The 24,097-nt window shown below is 40.4% G+C and overlaps 1 protein-coding gene across 10 annotated transcripts in view; it reads left to right on the top strand.

Annotated features, from left to right (window-relative positions):
- TFCP2 (transcription factor CP2) overlaps window positions 1-24,097 on the top strand; it is a 56,612-nt gene that overhangs the window by 16,698 nt on the left and 15,817 nt on the right. For all 10 annotated transcript variants that reach the window (XM_036098891.2, XM_036098894.2, XM_036098887.2 and 7 more), the window contains exons 2-4: window positions 20,164-20,315; window positions 21,098-21,174; window positions 22,077-22,182. In XM_036098891.2, coding sequence (XP_035954784.2) covers window positions 20,164-20,315; window positions 21,098-21,174; window positions 22,077-22,182 — 335 coding nt within the window. The remainder of the gene's footprint in view (window positions 1-20,163; window positions 20,316-21,097; window positions 21,175-22,076; window positions 22,183-24,097) is intronic.

Below are 24,097 nucleotides of genomic sequence, written 5' to 3'. Positions count from 1 at the left end.
CAGGGAGCCCAATGTGGGGCTGGATCCCAGGATCCTGGGATCATGACCTGAGCTGAAGGCAGACGCTTAACGACTGAGCCACCCAGGTGCCCCTGAGCACCTTTTTAATATGTTTACTAGCCATTCATGTTTTCTCCTGAGAAGTAAGTATTCAAGTTTTTTGGGGGGGGGAGGTGGGGTTGGTCTTTTTCATGTTAATTTATAGGAATTTTAAATATATTTTGAGTCCTCATCTTTTTTTTCTTTTCTTTTTTTTTTTTTTTTATTCATGAGAGACGGAGAGAAAGGCAGAGTCAGAGGGAGAAGCAGGCTCCCTGCGGGAGCCCAATGCAGGACTTGATCCCAGGACCCTGGGATCATGACCTGAGCTGAAGGCAGATGCTTAACCGACTGAGCCACCCAGGTGCCCCGAGTCCTCATCTTTTGTCAGTTATCTGTGCAGCTGGTATTCTCCCTGTTTATGGATTGTCATTTCACTTTATGTGTCTTTGGTTCCAAAGTTCTTAATTTAGTGTGTTATAACTTATCAGTCTTTTCCTTTATGGCATGTGATTTTTATTTCATCTGAGAAATTCTTCCTACTCTAAGGCCATAGAGTTATTCTCCTATTATTGTCTTCTAAAAGTTTTACATTTCTGTAGTACCTGGGTGGCTCAGTCTGTAAAGCATCGGACTCTTGGTTTCAGCTCAGGTCATGATCTCAGGGTCCTGGGGTCCAGCCCCACGTCAGGCTGTGGGGCTCTGTGCTCAGCATGGAGTCTGCTCAAAATTCTCTCTCCCTCTCCCTTTTCTCTCTCCCTCTCCCTCTTCTCTCTCCCTCTCCCTCCCTCTCCTGCCCCCCCACACTTGTATTCTTTCTCAAATAAATAAATAAATAAAATCTGTAAAAAATAAAGTTTTACATTTTCATTTTTCATGCTTAAGTCTTTAATCCATTTAGAATTAATTTTTAAAAATAATGATTTTCATATTGGGTGTTGCTACGGATCCAATTCCATTTTTTCCTCCCGTATAGATGTTGACTTTTTTCCAACATTATTTTTTGAAAAGTCCAAACTTTCTTCACTGATCAGCAATACCACCTCTGTCATAAATCAAATTTCCGCATATGTAGGGTTGTTTTATGGGCTCTGTATTCTATTATATAGGTTAATTTGTCTGAGTCAATTCCATGATGTCTTAATTACTAATGCTTTGAAATAATTCTTGATATCTGACAGGGTAAATCTCTAGTCTTGTTTGTTCTTTAAGAGTGTCTTGGCTCAGGGTGCCTGAGTGGCTCAGTCAGTTAAGCATCCAACTCTTGGTTTCAGCTCAGGTCATGATCTCAGGGTCATGAGCTCAAGCACCGTATTGGCCTCCACTCAGCTCTAAGTCCGCTTGTCCTTCTCCCTCTGCTCCCCCCCCCCCCCCCCCCCCGCCGCTTGATCGAGCACACTCTCTAAAATAAATAAATGAAATCTTAAAAAAGCGTATCTTGGCTCTTCTTGGCTTTGCTCATTGGTGCACATTTTTTAGTTAACTTGTCAAATTGAATCTATTCAATAGAGATATTAATTGGAATTGAATCTATAGATCAATCTGGGAAAAATTGACATCTTTATGGTATTCAGTTTTTCAGCTCTTGAACATGATATAGCACTCTATTTAGGTCTTATCTGAATATCTTTTGAATTCACCCCTTTGTCTCCCTACTTTCATTGCTGGTTCAGATTCTCATTTCTTATTTGGACTGTTGCATTAACTTTGAACTGATCTCCGTGTCTTTAGTCTTCTTTTTGCAAGAGGCAGTCCGGCATAGTGACCTCTGGAACGAGATTTAGGAGCTTGAAATCTGGTTCCATCAGGACTGGGCAAGTTACTTAACCTCTCTTGCTTTAATTTTTTTTTTTTTTTTAAGATTATTTATTTATTTGGCAGAGAAAGAGAGGGAACACAAGCAGGGAGAGTGGGAGAGGAGAAGCAGGCTTCCCGCTGAGCAGGGAGCCCGATGCGGGGCTCGATCCCAGGACCCTGGGATCATGACCTGAGCCGAAGGCAGACACTTAACGACTGAGCTACCCAGGCACCCCTAATTTTTTTTTTAAGATATTATTTATTTATTTGAGATACAGTGAGAGAGAGAGAGTGAGAGAACAGGAACAGGGGAGAGGGGCAGAGGGAGAGGGAGAAGCAGGCTCTCCACTGAGCAGGGAGCCCAACACGGGGTTGATCCCAGGACCCTGAGATCATGACCTGAGCCGAAGGCCAGACGTTTGACTGAGCCACCCAGGATCCCCCTCTTGTTTTAATTTAAGAGATAATAATAGTACTTACCTCATGGGGTTGTCATGAAGATTAAATATGAGTTTTAATATATGTAAAATAATTAGGACAGCATCAGGCAAACAGTAGATGTTCAATAAATGCTAGCTATTATTACTGCTGTGATTTATTTTTTTAACATTTATTTTTTTAGATTTATTTATTTATTTGAGAGGTCAAGCCCCACGTTGGGTGTGGAGTGTACTTAAATAAATAAATAAATAAATAAATAAAAAGTTTTTAAGTAATCTCTGCACCCAACATGGGGCTCGACCTCACAACCCAGAGATCAAGAGTCACATGCTCTACTGACTGAGCCAGCCAGGCGCCCCTAGTTTGGGCATTTTGATTGATCATATCGCCATCCAATACAAGGGTGGGAAACATGGCAGGGAGGTAGGCTGGGTAGGAAAATCAAGAGTTCTCCTTTGAATCTGGTCCATTTGATATCCCTGAGAGGCACCAAGGAGGCAAAGGTATGTAGGTATTTAAATCTGGAGTTCAAAATAGGAGTCTGGACCTAGTAGGTGCGTTTGGGAGTCATCAGAATGAGGTGATACTTTAAATGTATGATAATTAATGAGATCACTGGGAGTACAGAAAGAGAATACCAACACCAATTCCTGAGGTTTTGTAGAAGAAGAGGGGTTGCCACAGGGGAGCTGGGGAGATGCTGCTAGTGAGGTGGGAAGAAAATCAGGAAAGGGTGTTCAGAGGCCAGAGAGGAGATTGTTTCCATGGAAAGGTGGAATGAAAGCCTAACTGTCATGGTTTGAGGAATGAATCAGAGATGAGGAAGTGGAGACTATGTATATAGAGACTTTCAGTTATGAAAGGTACAGAGAAGTGTAGCAGTAGCTGAAGGGGCATGTGGGAAGACTTTTTTTTTTAAAGACGGGGAATACTCAAATATGATTACGCTGACTATATTTTAGTAGAGGGAGACTGATGGTGTATACATTGGGACAATTAAAGGAATAAAGTTCTGGGGAATTGAGAACGGACGGATTCCAAGTCCATGGGTAAGGATGAACCTTTCCTAGGAGGAAGGACTTCGCCTTCATTGTATTAGGAGCAAAAGAGACCATTTCAAAGGTAGGTAGGTTCATAGGTTTGGTAGTGGAAGATACCTAAAAAATGTATGACAGGGGCTCCTGGGTGGCTCAGTCATTAAGCGTCTGCCTTTGGCTCAGGTCACAATCCCAGGGTCCTGGAATCGAGCCCCGCATCGGGCTCCCGGCTCCGCAGGAAGTCTGCTTCTCCCTCTCCCACTCCCCCTGCTTGTGTTCCCTCTCTTGCTGTGTCTCTCTCTGTCAAATAAATAAAATCTTAAAAAAAAAAAAAACATGTTGTATGACAGATTTAATTAGTTAAATTGTATGTGGAGAGGCAACTGCAAGTAACTTCCAAATACTTAGGAGTTCCCCACAGGGGTTGTAGATAGCCAAGTCCTCCGTGCAGTTTTGATAATAAATGATAGCAGCATTTCCTGGACTATTTGTCCACAAGTATAACCCAGTCATGCTTGCTGGGTAGCCTAATTATAAAGACCCAGATTTTCTAATGGGCATATTATCATTATTATTATTATTATTATTATTATTATTTTAATCATTTAATTTTTTTTTTAAGATTTTATTTGAGAGAGAGAGAGGGATAGAGCACAAGCAGGGGGAGCAGCAGAGAGAGAGGGAGAAGCAGGCTCCCCGCCGAGCAGGGAGCCCGATGCGGGGCTCGATCCCAGGACCCTGGGATCATGACCTGAGCCGAAGGCAGACGCTTAACCGACTGAGCCACCCAGGCGCCCCTATTTTAATCATTTAAATAGTATTTATTGAGTATCTACTATAGCCAGGTCTTGTTGATACTAGGGTGACAAGACAAATGAGGTCCTGGCATTCTTGGAGCTTGGATTTTTATGAGAGAGGGAGTAGATAGACAAGGAAATTTCAGAAAGAAGTGCCATGATGAAAATATATAGGATCTACTTTAGGTAGAGTGACCAGGAATATCTCTTTGTAGACATGACAATTTAGCAGAGACCTGAGTGATGAAAAAGAACCAGCCAGGCAGAAATCTGAAATTTAGCTTCTGGGCAAGGGAGTCAATTATTGCAAAAGCTTTGAGTCCTTTTAGTGAAATCAGTTATTGGTACTCTCATTCTCTTAGTATGAATGGAACAAATAGCCATGTGGAAGTGTTGGAGCACACCACCTTTAGAAACATCTTTGAAACATTGAACAGAAGCTTTTGATTATGGTTTTTTCCTCAGGAATGTTTTTGTTTTGTTGTTTTACAGAGCGAGAGGGAGGCTGGGAAGAGGGAGAGAGAGGTTTTTTTTTTTTTTTTTACTTTATTTATTTGAGAGAGAGTGAGTGAGAGAGAGAGCACAAGCTGAGGGGCAGAGGCAGAGGCAGAGGGAGAATCAGACTCCCCGCTGAGCAGGGAGCCTGATGTGGGGCTCGATCCCAGGACCCCGGGATCATGACCTGACTCCCAACCACTGAGCCACCGTGGCACCCTGAGAGAGAATCTTAAGCAGGCTCCACGCTCCACACCCTCCCAGCACTCCCCCCCCCCCCCCCCGCCCCCTGCCATGGAGCAGGATCTCACAACCCTGAGATCATGACAAGAGTCAGAGGCTTAATGGGCTGAGCCACCCAGGCACCCCGCCTCCCCCCAGGAATGTTTTGAACAGGTGTTGCTTTATGCCGGCCATTGAGTAATAATAAAGAAGGACAAAATTTGGATAAAATTTTAGTTTCCTCCCTGCCTGAAACAGTGCCAACCAGGCACAGAAGTGCTCACAAAAGTATTTATTGAATGGATGCATAAACTTGGATTTATATATGCTCTTCACGAGCTGTGTAACCTTGGGCAAATTTTTAACATCTATTACTTGAGTTTCAGTTTCCTCAACTGGCAAATGAGGAATGCCCCACAGCATTATTATATGGGTTAAATGTGAATTTATATGTAAAAAATCTGTGGCAATAGTTGAGCGGGAGTGAAGGAGAACAAGGGAAAGGAACTGCAGTTTGTTGGAAAGGAACTTTTAAAAGGGGAACAGAGATGTGGGACGTATAATGAGAGATGAGACATGAAAAGGTAAACTGGGTCCACTTTGGAAAGACCTTGGGAGCTCAGTTGAGGAGCTAGTACTTTATCATGATTTCCCTGGGAAGTGATGAAGAGTTGTAAACAGGGTAATGACATTTTAAATTTACATTTTTAAAGGTTACTCTGACACAGATTGGAGGATAATGATAAAAAGCTAGTTATCATTCCTGAGAAGGGTCGAAGCTTAGTGAACTGGGTATCTTCTGCTCTGCATATCTTTAGAAATGCAAATTACTTTCATCTATCTACTATCCATAAAAGAAAGGGAGTAAATAACAGGTCTGCTTTGATTACATCATCAGGCCTAATTTGAGATACCTCCAGGGAGTGTGTTGGCCATTTTAGAAGACTGGGCTTTCATCAAAGGTGTAGTCTGAGGGAAGAGCAATTTTCATACAACTTAACCACTGTGAGCATAAGGGGAGAGAGATAGTTAAAGCCTTTTTACCATTTCATAGGACTAATGCTCTGGTAGTTTTAGGATTTTCCCAAAAGTCATTAGCAGTTAAAAGCGTTAAAGAACAAATCCGTGCTTGGGAGGAATGGGAGACAAGGGAGATTTGGGGGCTTTGAAGCTAGGCTTGGTAGTGGGGATGGAATGAGCAAGGCAGAAGAACCCCAAAGGATAGGTGGTGAGTGATGCTTGCCCATGAAGAGGGAGGGAAGCTAAACTGGAGGGGGGGAGAAAAGAACTGGTAGACATTTGGACCTGAAAAGAAGCTTTGAGGCTCAGTACCATAAGGGTCTAAGTGCGATTTCCCTTGTTGTTTTCCCATGTAGGTCATACTATGATGGTAGATACCAGATTTTGAATACTGAAATGGGAGTTCCACTTTCTGTATCAAAATTGTCAGATTCTTGGAATATATAACCCATGAATACTGTTGCAGGTTACCATTCATCACCTAATGGGAAGAGTCGGTAATTTCAAATTTCATAAAAGAGCCTGGTACTAATGATGCCACAGGTGATGTTTTCAATTAGCAGTGTCTTAATGAGATTTATAGGCTGGTAAGAGCTAATCCTGTAATGTAGGAAAAAAACTGAGAAAGCAGGCCTATATCTGGCAAATCTCCTGAGGTAGGGCTTTGCTGATTCAGATTTCTTTGATTAAACCTGTAATATCTTATGAGTTTTCTGGAAGTAGATTTGTATCTGACATTGGTTGGATACTTTTCAGCTTCCAAAATAAGTAAGGCTTGCAGACAGGTTTGAAGTGAGAAGTTTTCAGTGACTTTCTAAGCTAAAGGAAAATAAAATGCACATTGCTTATAGAAGTAAATAAGTAGTAATTGGCAAATAATTCAGCAGAGTAGAAATGAGGAAGATTCAGAGATGGGTGGGGGGAGAGAAATTAGCTTCATTTTTGGGTAAACTTTGAGATAAACATGATGAATAACAACTTTCAAACCACTGGTCTCTCATAACTGTGCTGAAGAAATAGAATGGTTCATATCTAGGAGTACTTCTTAAAGTGCTTAAAGAATAGTAAGCCCAGTATTGAGATCTAGAAAAAAGTTCTAGAAATACTGTTTCTAAAGAAAGACTTGTCAGATGACCAATATCTCTATCAGGGGCAGCATCAGCATAAAATCCAGAAGTGGTGTTTTTATCTACTGCTCACTTGGCATTTTAATGTCCTATTCACTGGACAGTCTGCATTCCAGGTTTGAAGTTGGAAGGGAGTAGTAGAGTTAAGCTACTCAGGGCAGAGTGTATAAAACACCTGCTAGAGATGTACTAAGCCTTTTTGAGTTACATCACTTTTGCTCTATATTTTAAAATAATTCATTTATGCTTACTTGAGTATTTGTAATACTGTAAGGACAATGAACGGAATGTAGGAAAACAATAGATATTTATAGAATGATGCAGTATGATTTATTGCTGTGCAGAGATAGAAATTTAGACAATGATGTAATACTTTATAAGGGGACTTCATCTATAACTTGATTACTGTTCTATCCCTGCCATCTAAAATAGGCCCAGAAGATAGTAGGTGCTCAAAGATTATTTGCTGAATAAATGGAAAAAAAAAAAAAAAGATTGAGGAGATTTAGTGATTCAATGTCAAGCTGAGTGTTTTCCCCCTAGTAGTTGGATTTGGTGATACATATGTATAGACCTGAACAAACTCCCTTTCTCTTAGAGATAATGTTTCAAGATGGCTCACTGAGGACCTTGTAAAATCAGATTTTGGTATAGAGAGGTGGTCATCTTAGATGACAGAAATCAAACCCATTATATTGGCTTATTAAGACATAGTACTTAGTGGGATGCCTGGGTGGCTCAGTTGGTTAAGCAACTGCCTTCGGCTCGGGTCATGATCCTGGAGTCCCGGGATTGAGTCCCACATCGGGCTCCCTGCTCGGCAGGGAGTCTGCTTCTCCCTCTGACCCTCCCCCCTCTCATGCTCTCTCTCTCTCATTCTCTCTCTCGAATAAATAAATAAAAATATTAAAAAAAAAAAAAAAAAAAAAGACGTAGCACTTAGTAATTAAGCTCACGATCCCCCCACCCCTTCTGATTTAATTGGCGCAGGATATGGCCTGGAAAGGAGTTTTAATTACCCCCCCACCCCCGCCATTGATTGTTAATATGCACCCAAGGTTAACGGCCACTGATATTTATATACCTTCCATGCAGACCTGACTCCTTTAATTTAGTAATGCAGTCTACAAGTTACAGCAGAAAATGACTTGAGAGCTATTTTACTTCCAAATATTTTCTGACTTAAAAAGCAGGATTGGGATTGGGGCGCCTGGGTGGCTCAGTTGGTTAAGCGACTGCCTTCGGCTCAGGTCATGATCCTGGAGTCCCTGGATCGAGTCCCGCATCGGGCTCCTGGCTCGGCAGGGAGTCTGCTTCTCCCTCTGACCCTCCCCCCTCTCATGTGCTCTCTCTCTCTCTCTCTCATTCTCTCTCTCAAATAAATAAATTTAAAAAATCTTTAAAAAAATAAAAAATAAAAAATAAATAAAAATAAAAAGCAGGATTGGGATTGCAGTTTTTAAGACAGTCTTCAGTGCAAACATGCTGGCCGTTAGATTTCGCAGTGCTTTTTATTGCTTTGCAGTGGAGAGTTATGTGCTCTATGAATTAAAAATGAGACCACCAAAGGGAGCTAACAAGAATGAGTTGAGGAGGAGTCGCTTTTCTGTTGAATACTGTCTGTATTTACTCTCCATGTGAGTCTCTATTTGTTTAATTATCTATTAGAGTAGGTAACATCCCTGTTCTTTTTTTTTTTTTTTTAAGATTTTATTTATTTATTTGACAGAGAGTGATAGCAAGAGCAGGAACACAAGCAGGGGGAGTGGGAGATGGAGAAGCAGGCTTCCCGGGGATCAGGGAGCCCAATGCAGGGCTTGATCCCAGGACCCTGAGATCATGACCTGAGCTAAAGGCAGACGCTTAATGACTGAGCCACCCAGGCGCCCCAACATCCCTGTTCTTAAGTAGCCGAATGACAGTCTCATCTGGAAGACTTGTCTTTTATTGTGTTAGTTTTTGGGGTTTTTTAAAAGATTTTTTAATTTAGGGCAACCCTCTCGGGTCCCCTCCCTCCTTGGGAGCTTTGTATTATCACTTTACTATTGCTCAATAAATCTTGCTTTGCTGCCCACCAAAAAAAAAAAGATTTTTTTATTTATTTGAGAGAGAGCACACGAGTGGGGGGGGGCGCGGACAGAGGGAGAGAGAGACGCAGACTCCCCGCTAAGCGGGTAGCCCAACTCAGGGCTCAATCCCAGGACCCCGGGATCATGACCCGAGCAGACACTTAACCGACTGAGCCACCCAGGTGTCCCTATATTAGTTTCTTGAATACTGATAAAGGGACTGTAAATTAATTTAGTGCAAAGTGTTTTTTTTTTTAAGATTTTATTTACTTATGGGCGCCTGGGTGGCTCAGTTGGTTAAGCAACCGCCTTCGGCTCAGGTCATGATCCTGGAGTCCCGGGATCGAGTCCCACATCGGGCTCCCTGCTCAGCGGGGAGTCTGCTTCTCCCTCTGATCCTCCCCCTCTCATGCTCTCTGTCTCCAATTCTCTCTCTCAGATAAATAAATAAAATCTTTAAAAAAAAAAAAAGATTTTATTTACTTATTTGACAGATAAAGAGAGCACAAGCAAGGAGAGTGGAAGGCAGAGGGAGAGGGAGAAGCAGACTCCCTGCCGAGCAGAGAGCCCCACGTGGAGCTCAATCCCAGGACCCTGAGATCATGACCTGAGCCAAAGGCAGCCGCTTTAACTGACTGAGCTACCCAGGTGCCCCTAGTGCAAAGTTTTAAGGGAAAGATGAGCAGCACTGTTTTTCAAACTGCTGGTTGTGGTCAACATTTTTTAAAAATGAAGTCAAATAGAAAATACCAATATTAATAAGTATTGTTTTGTGAAACTTGTTTCAGTTCTGTAGACACATGTACTGGGTCTTAATATAAAAATGACTTACTTGGGGGGTGCCTGGATAGCTCAGTCGGTTAAGTGTCCGACTGTTGATTTTCAGGTCAGTTCGTGATCTCAGGGTTGTGAGATCGAGCTCCACGTCAGGCCTCCATAAGATTCTCCTTCTTCCTCTGTCCCCCACCCCAAATGACTTACTTAATGTAAATGGTATTCAGAAAAATTTGAGAATGCCTGGGTGGCTCAGTCACTTGGGCATCTGGCTTCAGCTCAGGTTGTGATCCCAGGGTCCTGGGATCGAGTCCCGCATTGGGCTCCTTGCTTGGCAGGGAGCCTGCTTCTCCCTCTGCCTGCCGCTCCCCCTGTTTGTGCTCTCTCACTCTCTCTCGACAAATAAATAAATAAAATATTTTTTAAAAAGAAAAAAGGAAAAAAAATTGAAAGCCATAGGGCTAGAGCATATGAAAAAGATGGAGGAAAAGAGGTGGTTGTCCTATCGTTCTCTTAATGGGGCCAGACTGCTTATTATCCACATTTATTTTCTCTCTTTTTCTCTTACCGTCTCTCATACTTTCTTTTGTTTTTTTACCCAGTTGCTTATTCTTTGGATCTGACCATATTGTTCAAATTCTTTACTACTGTTTCTTTACCAGAAGAGCAAAAATAAGTGTGTTTCACTGACAGTGTAGTTTTTATAGCATTAACTTGTTTTATTTATTTATTATTTACATTTTTAAAATTAGAGTATAATTGACATACAGTAGTATTACTTTAGTTTCAGGTGTACAACACAATGGTTCAAGTTCTTTACATGTTATGCTGGGCTCCCCACAAGTGTAGCTGCCATCTGTCACCATGCAACGCTCTTATAATATAACTGACTGTATTCCTTACGCTGTGCCTTTTATTCCTGTGACTTATTCTTTCCATAACTGGAAGCCTGTATCTCCCATTCCCCTTCACCCATTTTGCCCATCCCCTCCCTCCCCCTCTTCCCTCTGGCAACCATCAGTTTGTTCTCTATAGCTCTGATTCTGCTTTTGTTTCTTTATTCATTTGTTTTTTAGATTCCCAGATACGAGTGACATCATATGGCAGTTCAAGAAAGTTCCCCAAAACACAAAAGTGAAAGCTATTACTCCTGGGCGCCTGGGTGGCTCAGTCGTTAAGCGTCTGCCTTCGGCTCAGGTCATGATCCCAGGGTCCTGGGATCGAGCCGCACATCGGGCTCCCTGCTCGGTGGGAAGCCTGCTTCTCCCTCTCCCACTCCCCCTGCTTGTGTTCTTGCTCTCACTATCTCTCTCTCTGTCAAATAAAGAAATAAAATCTTAAAAAAAAAAAAAAAGAAAGCTATTACTCCTTGGGGTGCCTGGTGGCTCAGTCGGTTAAGCGTCCGACTCTTGATTCTGCTTGGGTCGTGATCTCACAGTCGTAAGATTGAGCCCTGAATCTGGCTCCATGCTCAGTGTGGGGTTTGCTTGAGATTCTTTCTCTCCTCCCTTCTGCTCACGTGTGTGTGCGTGTGTTCTCTCTCTCAAAATAAATACATAAAATCTTAAAAAAGATTCTTTCTCCCTTGCCCTCTGCCCCTCCCTGCTAAAAAAAACCACCACCACCACCAACAAAAAACACCAAGGCTACATTTGGATCATCTAGATTTCATTTATTTTCATTTGTCCCCCAAGCTCTGTGTTCAGCATTTGCTCTCCTATAGATAGGAACTGTCTAGCAATTGTTTAGGTGTAAGTTAAGCATAAATGAAAAAGAACTTAGTAAATTGGTCAGGGAGAAGTGAGTACAGGATGGGGAATAGATGATGTCATAAACTTTGCATTAAAAAAAATTGTGAGAACTAAAAAGATGTACCATTCATTGCCTATTCCTGAAACATGGAAGACCAAAGGAAGGGGGAATAAAAGAAGAAAGAAGGAAAATAATTTCATTTAAAAAAACTGATACATAGTTTTTATTTTTTTTATTATTTATTTATTTTTTTAAAGATTTTATTTATTTGAGAGAGAATGAGAGAGAAAGTACATGAGAAGGGGTAGGGTCGGAGGGAGAAGCAGACTCCCCACTGAGCAGGGAGCCCGATGTGGGACTCGATTCTGGGACTCCAGGATCATGACCTGAGCCGAAGGCAGTTGCTTAACCAACTGAGCCACTCAGGCGCCCCTGATACGTAGTTTTTAGTACTTAGAATAGTGTCTGGTACTAGTAGGTACTCAATAAATATTTGAATGAATAATTGAAGTTTTCTTTTTAAAAAGGGAGTTAACCAGTACCTCAGGAAACTTGTATTCCACTTACCAGCTAGTTCATACTTAGTTTAGAAGAATGTATTCTGAGAGCATGGTTCATTAGAATCATCATGGGTAAATAAGATGTGGGCTTTTTCTAAGAATTCAAAACCTTTGTTTTGACTTTAACTGAGAATACCATTTTGATTTTTTTTAAGATTTTATTTATTTATTTGACAGAACAAGAGCAGGGGCAGAGGGAGAGGGAGAAGCAGGCTCCCCGCTGAGCAAGGAGCCCAATGCAGGGCTCAATCCCAGGACCCTGGGATCATGACCTGAGCCAAAGACAGATGCTTAACCAACTGAGCCACCCAGGTGTCCCAAGAGTACAATTTTTAGAAATTGTCTGTGTTAGAGAAAACTAGTGATGAGTCTTTTGGATTTGGTATATGGAAGAGTTTGCATGCCTAGATGTTGTCCATGCCTTTATGATGATTCGTTTAGTCCTTGTTTTGTCATGGCAAATACACAAGGGTCAAAAAAATTAAAAAAAAAACAAACTGTATAGACAGATTTACAAGCCAGTATATAGGCTTGTATAGTTATCATTCGGCTGCTACCTTCTATAGCAGATGCTGTAGAATAGACATTGGACAATAATCACAGGGAAATAGATTGCCTGTCTACTAGAGGCTACTGTATACCATTTAGTATTTCTAATAATCCGTAGGATCCCTAAGCTTATCCCAATGCAGCTTCTAAAACCCAAACAGCCTCAAAACATTTATTCTTTTTAGAATAATAAAATAATAGAATTGATTTGGAGGACATTTTTTAAAGGTCAGCTTGTCCAACCCTGAACCAATGATTAAATCTCTTTATGGAGCAGACCTAACAAGACTTTGCTTCAGACAGACACCCTCATTTCCTTCACTTACTCTTCAAATGGCATGACTCTAGGGGCGCCTGGGTGGCTCAGATGGTTAAGTGTCTGCCTTCGGCTCAGGTCATGACCCCAGAGTCCTGGAATTGAGCCCCACATCGGGCTCCTGGCTCAGTGGGGAGCCAGCTTCTCCCTCTCCCTCTCTCCCTGCTCATGCTCTCTCTCTGTGTCTCAAATGAATAAATAAAATCTTAAAAAAAAAAAACTAAAAAAAAAAATGGCATAACTCTAGGCCCCCTCCCTTATTCTTTTCTTAGATTTTTAAAGTCCTCTCTCTCTCTATCTCTTTTTTTTTTTTAAGATTTTATTTTTATTTATGAGAGAGAGCGCAGAGGAAGAGGTACAAGCAGGTTCCGTGCCAAGTGTGGAGCTCAACACAGGGCTTGATCCCACAACCCTAAGATCATGACCTGAGACAAAACCAAGAGTCAGACACTTCAGTGACTGAGCCACCCAGGTGCCCCTTAAAGTCCTCTTTTTTTTAAGGTTCCACACTCAGAACTAAGCACAGTACTCAAGTGTAGTCTGATTTGCATAGAGAAGAATGTCATTTCCCTTATCAGACTTTGTTTCTAATGAAACCTGCTATCAGCAGTTTTGGCAGCCATGTTATACTGTTTGTCTCATTGAAATAGATTTTTTTTAAAGCCCTAGTCTATCTCACATGTATTGGCCCATTTTGCTGTTTTTAGTTCAAAGTGCGTGACATTATATTTATCCTTATTAAATCTTACCTTGTTAGATTTAACCTCCTCTTCCAGCCAATTAGAATTACTTTAAAAGTTGATTCTATCATACAGGATATTTGCTTTCTCATCCTATCATTTATATATTTGATCATCATCCTCTTCTGTGTTCTCATCCAAGTCATTTTAAAAAAATGTTTTTTAAAGATTTTATTTATTTATTTGACAGAAAGACAGAGAAGTACAAGCAGGGGGAGCGGCAGAGGGAGAGGGAGAAGCAGGCTCCCCACTAAGCAGGGAGCCTGATATGGGGCTTGATCCCAGGACCCTGGGATCATGACCTGAGCTGAAGGCAGACGCTTAACCAACTGAGCCACCCAGGCTCCCCCCAAATCATTTTAAAAAAATGTTGCAGAGGACAAGTTTCTCTGGGGTCCTGTGACATACTACTAAACCTTCTAGACTTACCTGTACTCTTTAGGTATGGTTTATATAGTGATCTATGAAGCCACTTAACTATTACAAAATTCATATTTTTCACCTTGAAAATCCAGAAGTATTTATCTTTACAGCATTCCCTGGTCATACTGTGTTAAAAATAGGAAAATGAGTTAGTTTGGTTATGGCTCCTAGTGATCCCTGTGTCCTGCCAAATACTCATAATTAATATGTTAGTGTTTTTTTGTTTTTTTTTTTTAAAGATTTTATTTATTTATTTATTTGAGAGAGAGAGAATGAGACAGAGCATGAGAGGGGTGAGGGTCAGAGGGAGAAGCAGACTCCCCACCGAGTGGGAAGCCTGATGCGGGACTCGATCCCGGGACTCCAGGATCGTGACTCGAGCCAAAGGCAGTCGCCTAACCAACTGAGCTACCCAGGCGCCCCTAATATGTTAGTGTTTTAATCAGTAATACACTATTTACATCAAAGAGTGGACCTGTGTCTTCCTTATACTTTTTGTAAGTCTCAGCACATTCTGGGTTTCACCTCAAGCTGCTTATATATATATCAGTGCCACTTTTTTTTTAATAGTTTCTTTCCTTTTATATGTATTTTTCTTTTTTTTATAGTTTTATTTTATTTTATTTTATTTAGTTGACAGAGAGAGAGAGACAGCGAGAGAGGGAACAGAAGCAGGGAGAGTGGCAGAGGGAGAAGCAGGCTTCCCGCAGAGCAGTGATCCCGATGTGGGGCTCGATGCGGGGCTCGATCCCAGGACCCTGGGATCATGACCTGAGCCGAAGGCAGAAGCTTAACGACTGAGCCACCCAGGCGCCCCCCTTTTATATGTATTTTTCTTGGGCATGTCCTTCTAATTCTGAGCTGACAGTGAGCTTTCCATTTAGTCTCTTTAGATACCTCCCCTCTTTTTTCCCCTCTATCTCAGATAATGTGAGATTGGCAAAATTTCATTTTTGAGATCCTCAGTCCTGTTGTCTCCCCTTTTATTATCTCAGGCCATGGGCTTGGGTCCTATTGTCATTGTTTTTTGAAGCCTGTTCTCTTAGAGACTAGGAACCACATCTGGCTATGTTCTTTGTTCTTTTTACTTATCTGGCTTGGCTGCTTCCTTTTCAGGCTCCCACCACTTCCTCTTTTCTGATCAGTTTCTTCTTGGTCAAATTCAGTTCAGAATTAAAATTCTACTCATTTCTTCTGCCTTCCTGGTGATAGAATAATTAGCAAACAATTTTTTTAAAAGATTTATTTATTTATTTTAGAGAGAGAGAGAGAGAGAGTGTGCAAGCAGTGGGAGGGGCAGAGGGAGAGAAGCAGATTCCTGCTGAGCGTGGAGCCCAATGAGGGGCTTGATCTCACAAAGATCACGACCTGAGCCAAAATCAAGAATCAGCCGCTTAACTAACTAAGCCACCCAGGCACCCCAAGGCAGTTTTTTTTTAGGGGGGGAGGGAGCAGCAGAGGGAGAGAGAGAGAAAGAGAATCCCAAGCAGGCTCCACACCCAGGGTGTGGAGCCCATAGTGGGGCTCAATCCTCACAAAACCAAGAGCTGAAACCAAGTGTGGGATACTTAACTGACTGAGCCACCCAGGCACCCCAGCAAGGCAATTTTTAAAATATATGCTGCTTTTTAGTTGAATGTGATTTTTCAAAAAGTAGATGTTCAGACAGGAGAAATCTTTTATTACTTTCTGTGACAGAGGGTGCCCACCAGAAAGTACTCTTATTTTACCATTACTCAGTAGTAAGGAATCTCACTAGCTTTGTGTTAAAACCTGCAGCACCATCTCTTCTTACCAGGTCTCCCTGATCTGCCCTGTCAGCCTTCCCACAAATCTGGGAAATCAGTCTGCTTTCCCCTCTTCTTTAAGGTGTTCTGACTAGTTATTTACTGGATTTTTTTTTTTTTCTTTTGAAGCTGACCTCAGAGTAGAATGTAGCCTCTCTAGTTCTTGCTCTTTCACACTGGGACTGACACAGGGGTATTGCCATGTTTTGCTTCAGATGTTTTCATCATGATGGAGTCTAAATGAGGGCATAAGTAGGGAAGTTAGAAGCTTAGGACCTCATATAAACCAAGTTAGTTTCTAATTTTCTTTGGTGCTATGGACAACCTGTCTACTTGCTTCTCTTACTCAAGGTAGAGCTCATCAAGCCTTTCCCTCTCCCTTCTTAGGCTCTCTAGAAGAGGGCATTCAACAGATGGTAGGCCTGAGGGAGAAGGTTAAATAAAACATAGTCGTGAATATCTACAGACCACTCAGAGGTTGCCTTATCTCAAAAGAGTAGTTTATGCCTCAGGAGACCATGAAGCAGCTCTTCATGGAATCCCAGTTAGATAAAAGAAAGAATTCTTGATCATGCTTCTGTTCCTCTGTTACTTCCATTTAGATGCTTTCTGCTGTTTCCACTCTTGGTGTGAATTTCCACTTAGCAATGCACATTTTTAACACATACTCAACTTATCTTTTTATCAGGTGAGATTTCTGTATCCTTATATTTGATCAGATGTCACATTCCAAAATGATCACAATGTACTAGTGCTGAGTATTCTGGAAAATGCAAACAAAAATATAAATCACATCAACAAATACTTACTAAGCACAGAAAAGAGAAGTTACTCCTTCAAATAGCTTATGTTTCATTGGAATGAATTAAATACATGAAGTAGGGGCCCCTGGCTGGCTCAGTCAGTGGAGCATGCAACTCTTGATCTCGGGGTCATGAGTTCAAGCCCCACATTGGGTGTAGAGATTACTTAAAAAAAAAAAATACATGAAGCAATTGGAGAATGTAATAAAATGCTAAATTGTACATTGGTACCAACTACGTAGGCTCCACCACTCAGAGTGGGTTTTCCTGATCGATGCTCAGTTTACCTCTGAGAAGGAGCAGACTTTTGTATTTCCAAAATTGTTGCTTACTTAATCTGTTACTGTTTTGCTATAGACAGGGTCCTAGAACTGTGCTCACCAGTGACCTTTAGCCTCCATCTCTAGGAATGTGGAACTGAATGGTACTCTTGCTCCCACAGCAGAGTAAAAGAAATGCACTGTAGCAAGAACATGAGTAATTCAAATATATTTGACGTTTTTGGATCTTAAAATCTCTGATGAGAAAATATAGTTTTGTGTATTTAGTTTGGCTGTTTTGAGTTAGTTAATTTTAGGGGTAATTTTTAGAATTAGTTTTAAAGTTTCAGCATCAAATTGCTTAGTCATGAGGGATTAGGTGTAAAGCCACATTATATTGAGAAGACTAGGGACTATTGCTATGTATTAACCTTGCTAGCCAGTAATATTTGAGAAGGAAAAAAAACCACTCTACATTCTAAAAGGTTGAGCTGTTGCTATGTTTCAAAATCCGATTCGCCTTGATTCCTGATGATCTTCACTAATCTTTCAAGGAATCATCAGATGTGGTATATTTGAGAATGATATGTATTGAGATACTTGTTGAGAATGATAAGGCAACAAAGTCTCCCAAAGACTAGCATCATGTTTCTAAAGTTTTGTAGTGTTTTGCTTTATTTTCTGTACTATTTGTTGTGGGAGCATTGGTAGCTTCCTGATTTTGAGAAGTGGAAGAACTGGGTTGGAGTACTTTTCTAGAAAACCCAGTGCTTCTACAGTTTTATATAGTCTCAAGGGATCAGTAGTATGTTTCACATGACATTAATATAGACAGAAAGAAGGATTCTTCACCTCCACTCAACCCCAACCCTTTGAGCAAGGCACACATACCTCAAGGCCTCAGGGAGAAGAAAGCACCTTTTGTTTTTCTAGCCTTTGAAATACCTTTTAGCATCAAGAAACTTGTGTTTCATAAAAACTGGTTTGCATTTCGGGTGCCAGGATTCAACTAATAACATATAGCCTTGCTATTTAGACAACAGCAGAAAGAGAAATTTCTTTCTTTTCTCTTCCCTCCGCCACCCCCCCCCTTTTTTTTAAAGCATTTATGCCGTTAAATTTTTATTACTCCTATGTGGATTGTTAGGACAATAATCAGAACATTTTCTGTTTATTTTGTTTTCCAGTAAGAATTGATAATGTCTCTAAGATTTATAGGAGTGCAGCCAGTTTTCTATCAATGGTTGTTTTTGCCTGAATGTAATGATTCTGTACTGTTTGGGGAGAATGTGTACTGCTGAGGTGCATATAAAGAATTGCCATGTAACCCACACACTTAGCGTTCTATAGAACATTTTTATCTCCCCAGAAAGTTCCCTTTTATATCTTCCAAGTCAATCTCTGCCCTGCCAGGAAACCACTGTTCTCCTTAGCTTTGCCTGTTTTAGAACATCATATAAATGGAATCGTACATTATATATTCTTTTTATCTAGCTTCTTTTGTTCGGTATTATGTCTGTGAGATGCATCCATGTTGTTGCACTCCTTCGTTTCGCTGACTGGTATTCCATCGTATGAATATACCACAGTTTGTACATCCAGTTCTCTTAATTACAAACATTTGGATTCTTTCCAATTTTTGCTTTTATGCTATGGCATTTATGTACAGCCTTGAGTGGACTTATATTTTCGTTTCTCTTGGATAAATACCTATGAGTAGAATTGCTGGACCAAAGGGCAGATAGATACTTAATTTTATAAGAAACAGTCAAACCTGGGGGCGCCTGGGTGGCTCAGTCGTTAAGCGTCTGCCTTCAGCTCAGGTCATGATTCCAGGGTTCTGGGATCGAGCCCCACGTTGGACTCCCTGCTCCGTGGGAAGCCTGCTTCTCCCTCTCCCACTCCCCTGCTTGTGTTCTCTCTCTCACTGTGTCTCTCTCTGTCAGATAAATAAATAAAATCTTTAAAAAAAAAAAAAAAAAGGAACAGTCAAACCTTTTTCTAAATTGGCTGTGTTATTTTACACTACTGCTGGAAAAGAATAGTTCTGGTTGCTCCGCATCCTTGCCAACATTTGGGTTGTCTTTCTTTTTAACTTTAGCTGTTCTAGTGAATACAGGTACAAATTCTGTAAGTGAATTAAAATACATTTTATTTTGAGAATTTTGTGGCATGTCTTGAGATAGTTGGAAATACTCCTTAATTTGGTACATCTCTCTTTTTTTTAAAAGATTTTATTTATTTATTAGAGAGAGAGCACGAGCGGGGGGTGGGGGGTAGGAGCAGAGGGAGAGGGAGCCCGCCAAGCAGGTTGCCCAATGCAGGGCTTGATCCTGGAACTCCGGGATCATGACCTGAGCCCAAGGCAGACGCCCAACCGACAGCCACCCACGCGCCCCTAATTTGGTACATCTCTTAAGATTCTTTTCAAGTTTGGTCTGCGGCAAATGTTGATCACAACAGTAGGTCTCCAGGATAGGGCCCAGGATATTCTTTCCCACTAACCACGGCTGGAGTTTATGAGGGAAAATTATTGTTAATCCTATACATCAATTTTAGTCCCTTACGGTTTCCAAAATATTTTCTCACATATTTACTCTAGACAGCAAATGTGATTCCCATTTTATAGATGAAGGAATGAAGACTAGAGAGCTTGTCTAAGATTTGCCTAAGGCTTTCAGGGACTGAAACACACCACTTTTAGTTAGTTATATTCCACAGAATGAAAGCTGACCTTGAAATATATCCTGGTCATTGATTTGTCCTTTTCAAGTGGCTTCTAGGAATTCTGAGTCTTGTTTTAGTCCCTAGAGTAGATCAGCTGATATGGTTATAGAGATAACTGCAGTGGTGCCTTTCGAAGAACAAATACATTACTGAGTGTCCTAAACTGACATTTTGGAACTCTGCGTATGATTCTCAGAGCCCTTTTAGGAACCCCTGTCTAAACAGTTTTAGCAGTGAATATCTGTCATTGCCCACATTGTTGTGAGGGGGGATAGCACAGCAGGTAATCTGAACTGAATGGGAAGAAACTTCATCAAAGTGAGTAATGTTTATAGTTTTCCAAACCAAATTGCAGTTAAATTGTTTAAACATAAATCCACTTTTGCACCACTGTCAGATGTTAACATAAGTTGTTTGTTTTATTTCAGTGATGTCCTTGCATTGCCCATTTTTAAGCAAGAAGAGTCGAGTTTGCCCCCTGATAATGAGAATAAAATCCTGCCTTTTCAATATGTGCTCTGTGCTGCCACGTCTCCAGCAGTGAAACTCCATGATGAAACTCTGACGTACCTCAATCAAGGTTAGAGGCTTCCTTATTTGTTAGTAGTATTGAAGATCTGGTGGATGGCTGACATTTTATTAGGTGTACTTTTATGTAAAAAGTACGTCTTTCTAGTGTGATCTGTCAGAGTTGAAGCCTTACATCAGAGATTTGCACTTTTATGTCGTATTTGATGTATATCAGCGGCTTCTTTGGTTTACCGATTTTACTTCCTATCTCCCTCTTTCTTTCTTTTTTTTTTTGCATTTTAATTTTTTTATTGTTAGGTTAATCCCCATACATTACATCATTAGTTTTAGATATAGTGTTCCATGAGTCATTGTTTGTGCATAACACCCAGTGCTCCATGCAGAACGTGCCCTCCTCAATACCCATCACCAGGCTAACCCATCCTCCCACCCCCCTCCCCTCTAGAACCCTCAGTTTGTTTTTCAGAGTCCATCGTCTCTCATGGTTCTTCTCCCCCTCCGATTTCCCCCCCTTCATTCTTCTCCCTCTTTCTTTCTAATCCTTACCCAGCTCTGTTTACCAGTTGTGTGACCTTGGGTACGTTACTTAAACTCTTTACATTTCAATTCCTTTATCTGTAAAAATGGGATTGATAATACTTTCGAGAATTGTATCAACTAATGATATAATATGTGAAAACACTTAGCACTGTGTCTGGCATATAGTAAAGGAGTATAGTTGTTACTAACAATATTATACTCTCGTATATTCAACCAGCTGAATTTTATTCTTTCTGAATCTTGCAAACTTAATTTATGATGAATATAATATATAGTAACTTTTTCTTCCAGGACAGTCTTATGAAATTCGTATGCTAGACAATAGGAAACTTGGAGAACTTCCAGAAATTAATGGCAAGTTGGTGAAGGTAAAAGAAAATGAGTAAATCAATCCTCTGCACAATATCCTTTTACTGACCCTTTTTGGGTAATGTTCTTTTGCTTCCATAAAGGGCTTGGTGCTGTCTCTTAGCTACTACAATTTGCTGGCAGAGTGGTAAACTGTTCTTTCTTTGGAGTGAGAGTGAGCCCCCCCCATTCACATGGATTTTTCAGAGCTGCAAAAACAGAAGGCTTACTACATGTCAAAGGAGTCTCCTGGTTCAGTGAAGTTGTTTGGGGTGGAATAGAGTGACCCCCTTGAGATTTTTAGAGAAACTCGTGTCTCTTTGGATACATGGTCTAGTAGCAAGAAAAACAAACTTCTGTTGATGAATAGCAGTGTTCTTAGTCTAGACTTGTAGCAATGAATTCACAGCACAATTGGGACAGAAGAATTTGGTCAGCAGCTGTAAAAGTTAGTGGGAGGGATATTAATAAACACCTCCTCAAAGTAAGAATAACAAAAGGAAAGTTGATAGATACAAGCCCGGCTTACCCTCAGTGTTGTATGGTGGGTTAGCAAGCAGGGAACTTGGTGAGCTTTTCATATACACCTGAAGAGCTGAGCTGGTTATTACATGGTAACGGTAGAGACAGGTAGAAATGCTTCCAGTAAGAGTCCTTTCTGCCCGGTCCATGAGGACTGATGTTTAAGCCGCGTTTTAAATATGGTACCAGTTAACTATAAAGATTATATCTGAGCAATTATAAAATTTACCCTCAAATAGAGTTTGGTATGGTATGGGTTTTAGAATGAAACAAATCTTAAGAAAAATAATTTTAGATTGTATCTAGAAACCAACTGGAGGTGACTTCTGGTAGTTTCCCATTATAAGCACTGATTTTTTAAAGGATCCTATTATCATTTGATTTTGTTGCTTCCATTTAGAGTATATTCCGTGTAGTGTTCCATGACCGACGGCTACAGTATACTGAACATCAGCAGCTGGAGGGCTGGAGGTGGAACCGACCTGGAGATAGAATTCTTGACATTGGTGAGTTAAGGGAATCTATTGCCCAGGAAATGCCTGTAAGTATGGTCTGAGAATTGGTTTTCTTTACTTGATGTTTACATTGATTCAGAGTACCTCAGGGGCTCAATTAGCATAAACCCTGAAGTGTTTATTGACCAAGCATAAAAAAAACTACTGGGATGATAATACCAAAATTAAAGTTGGAAGTGTAGACACTTCAGTTCCATAACAATTACATCCATTACTTTAGGGTGATTTTATTTTTGGTTTTGTTTTTTTAATTTAGTTGTGGTAAAATATATATAACCTAAAAGTTACCGTTATAAAACATTTTAAAGTAAATAATTCAGTGACATTAAATACATTCACATTATGTAGCCATCACTACCATCCATCTCCAGAACTTTTTTCATCTTGCAAAACTGCAACTCTGTACCCATTAAACAATAACTCCCTATTCCCCTTCTCCCCAGCCCCTGGCCACCACCATTCTACTTTTTGTCCATATGAATTTGACTACTCTAGGTGCCTCATATAAGTGAAATCATCCAGTGTTTGTCTTTTTGTGATTGGCTTATTTCACTTAACCTAATCCTCAGGGTTCATCCATATAGTAGTATGCATCAGAATTTTCCTCCTTTTAAAGACCGTATAATGTTCCATTGTGTATGTGTATATATACCACATTTTGTTTATCCATTCATCCTTTAGTAGATACTTGGGTTGATTCTACCTTTTGGTTATTGTGAATAATGCAGCTTATGGACATGGGTATACAGATATTTAGTTCAGTCTCTGCTTTCAGTTCTTTTGGATATATACCCAGAAATGGGACTGCTAGATCATGTATGGTAATTCCATTTTGTATTTTTGGGGGAACCGCCATACTGTTTCCATAGCAGTTGTGTATTTTACATTCCCATCAGAAGTGAACAAGGGTTCTAAATACTCTACGTCCTTGCCAACACGTGCTGTTTTCTTAATGGATGTGAAGTGGTTATCTCATTGTGGTTTTGATTTATACTTATCTAATGATTAGTGATGTTGGGTGTCTTTTCATGTGCTTATTGGCCATATATGTATCTTCTTTGGAGAAATGTATATTCAAGTCCTTCCCTCATTTTTTAATCTGGTTGGTTGGTTTTGTTGTTGTGAGTTGTAGGCATTCTTTATATATTCTGGATATTAACCCCATATCAGATACAAGATTTGTAATATTTTCTTCCATTCTGTGTGGGTTGTCTTTTCACCATGTTGATAATGTCCTTTGATGCATGAAAGTTTTACATTTTGATGTAGTCCAGTTTATTTAATAATTTTATTGCCTTGCCTGTGCTTTTGGTGTCATATCTAAGAATATTACAAAACCCAATGAAGCTTTTCCTGGTATGTTTTCTGCCAAGAGTTTTATAGTTTTAGGTCTTACATTTAGGTGTTTGATCCATTTTTTAGTTAATTTTTGCATATGGTATAAGGTAAGAATTTGCCTTCATTTCTTGTATGTGGATATTCAGTTTTCCCAGCACCATTTGTTGAAACAACTGTTCTTTCCCCACTGAATGGTCTTGGCAATTTTGTCACCCATCATTTGACTGTGTATGTGAGGACTCCTTTCTGGGCTCTCTAATGTGTTCGTTCTGTTTGTCTGTGTCTCCATCTTTATGCCAGTACCATACCATTTGGATAACTGTAACTTTGTAGTAAGTTTTGAAATCGGGAAACGTGGCACCTCCAACTTTACCTTTCAAGATTACTTTTCAAGATTATTTTGGCTATTCAGGGTCTGATATTTTGTTTTGTGTGTATGTAAAAGGGGCCAGGTTTTTTCCCAAATTGCTGCAAGTTCTTTTATTTTACTAATACCTGAGAGGCAGATTAGTGGTTTGTTTTACCTAAAGTAAGAGACCTGGGATTAGAATCTATGCCTCTTGATTTA

This window comes from Halichoerus grypus, chromosome 6 (assembly GCF_964656455.1).
Source record: "Halichoerus grypus chromosome 6, mHalGry1.hap1.1, whole genome shotgun sequence".
Classification (NCBI taxonomy): Eukaryota; Metazoa; Chordata; class Mammalia; order Carnivora; family Phocidae; genus Halichoerus; species Halichoerus grypus.
The sequence above is the reverse complement of the archived record's forward strand: the minus strand, read 5'-3'. Positions and strand labels throughout refer to the sequence as shown.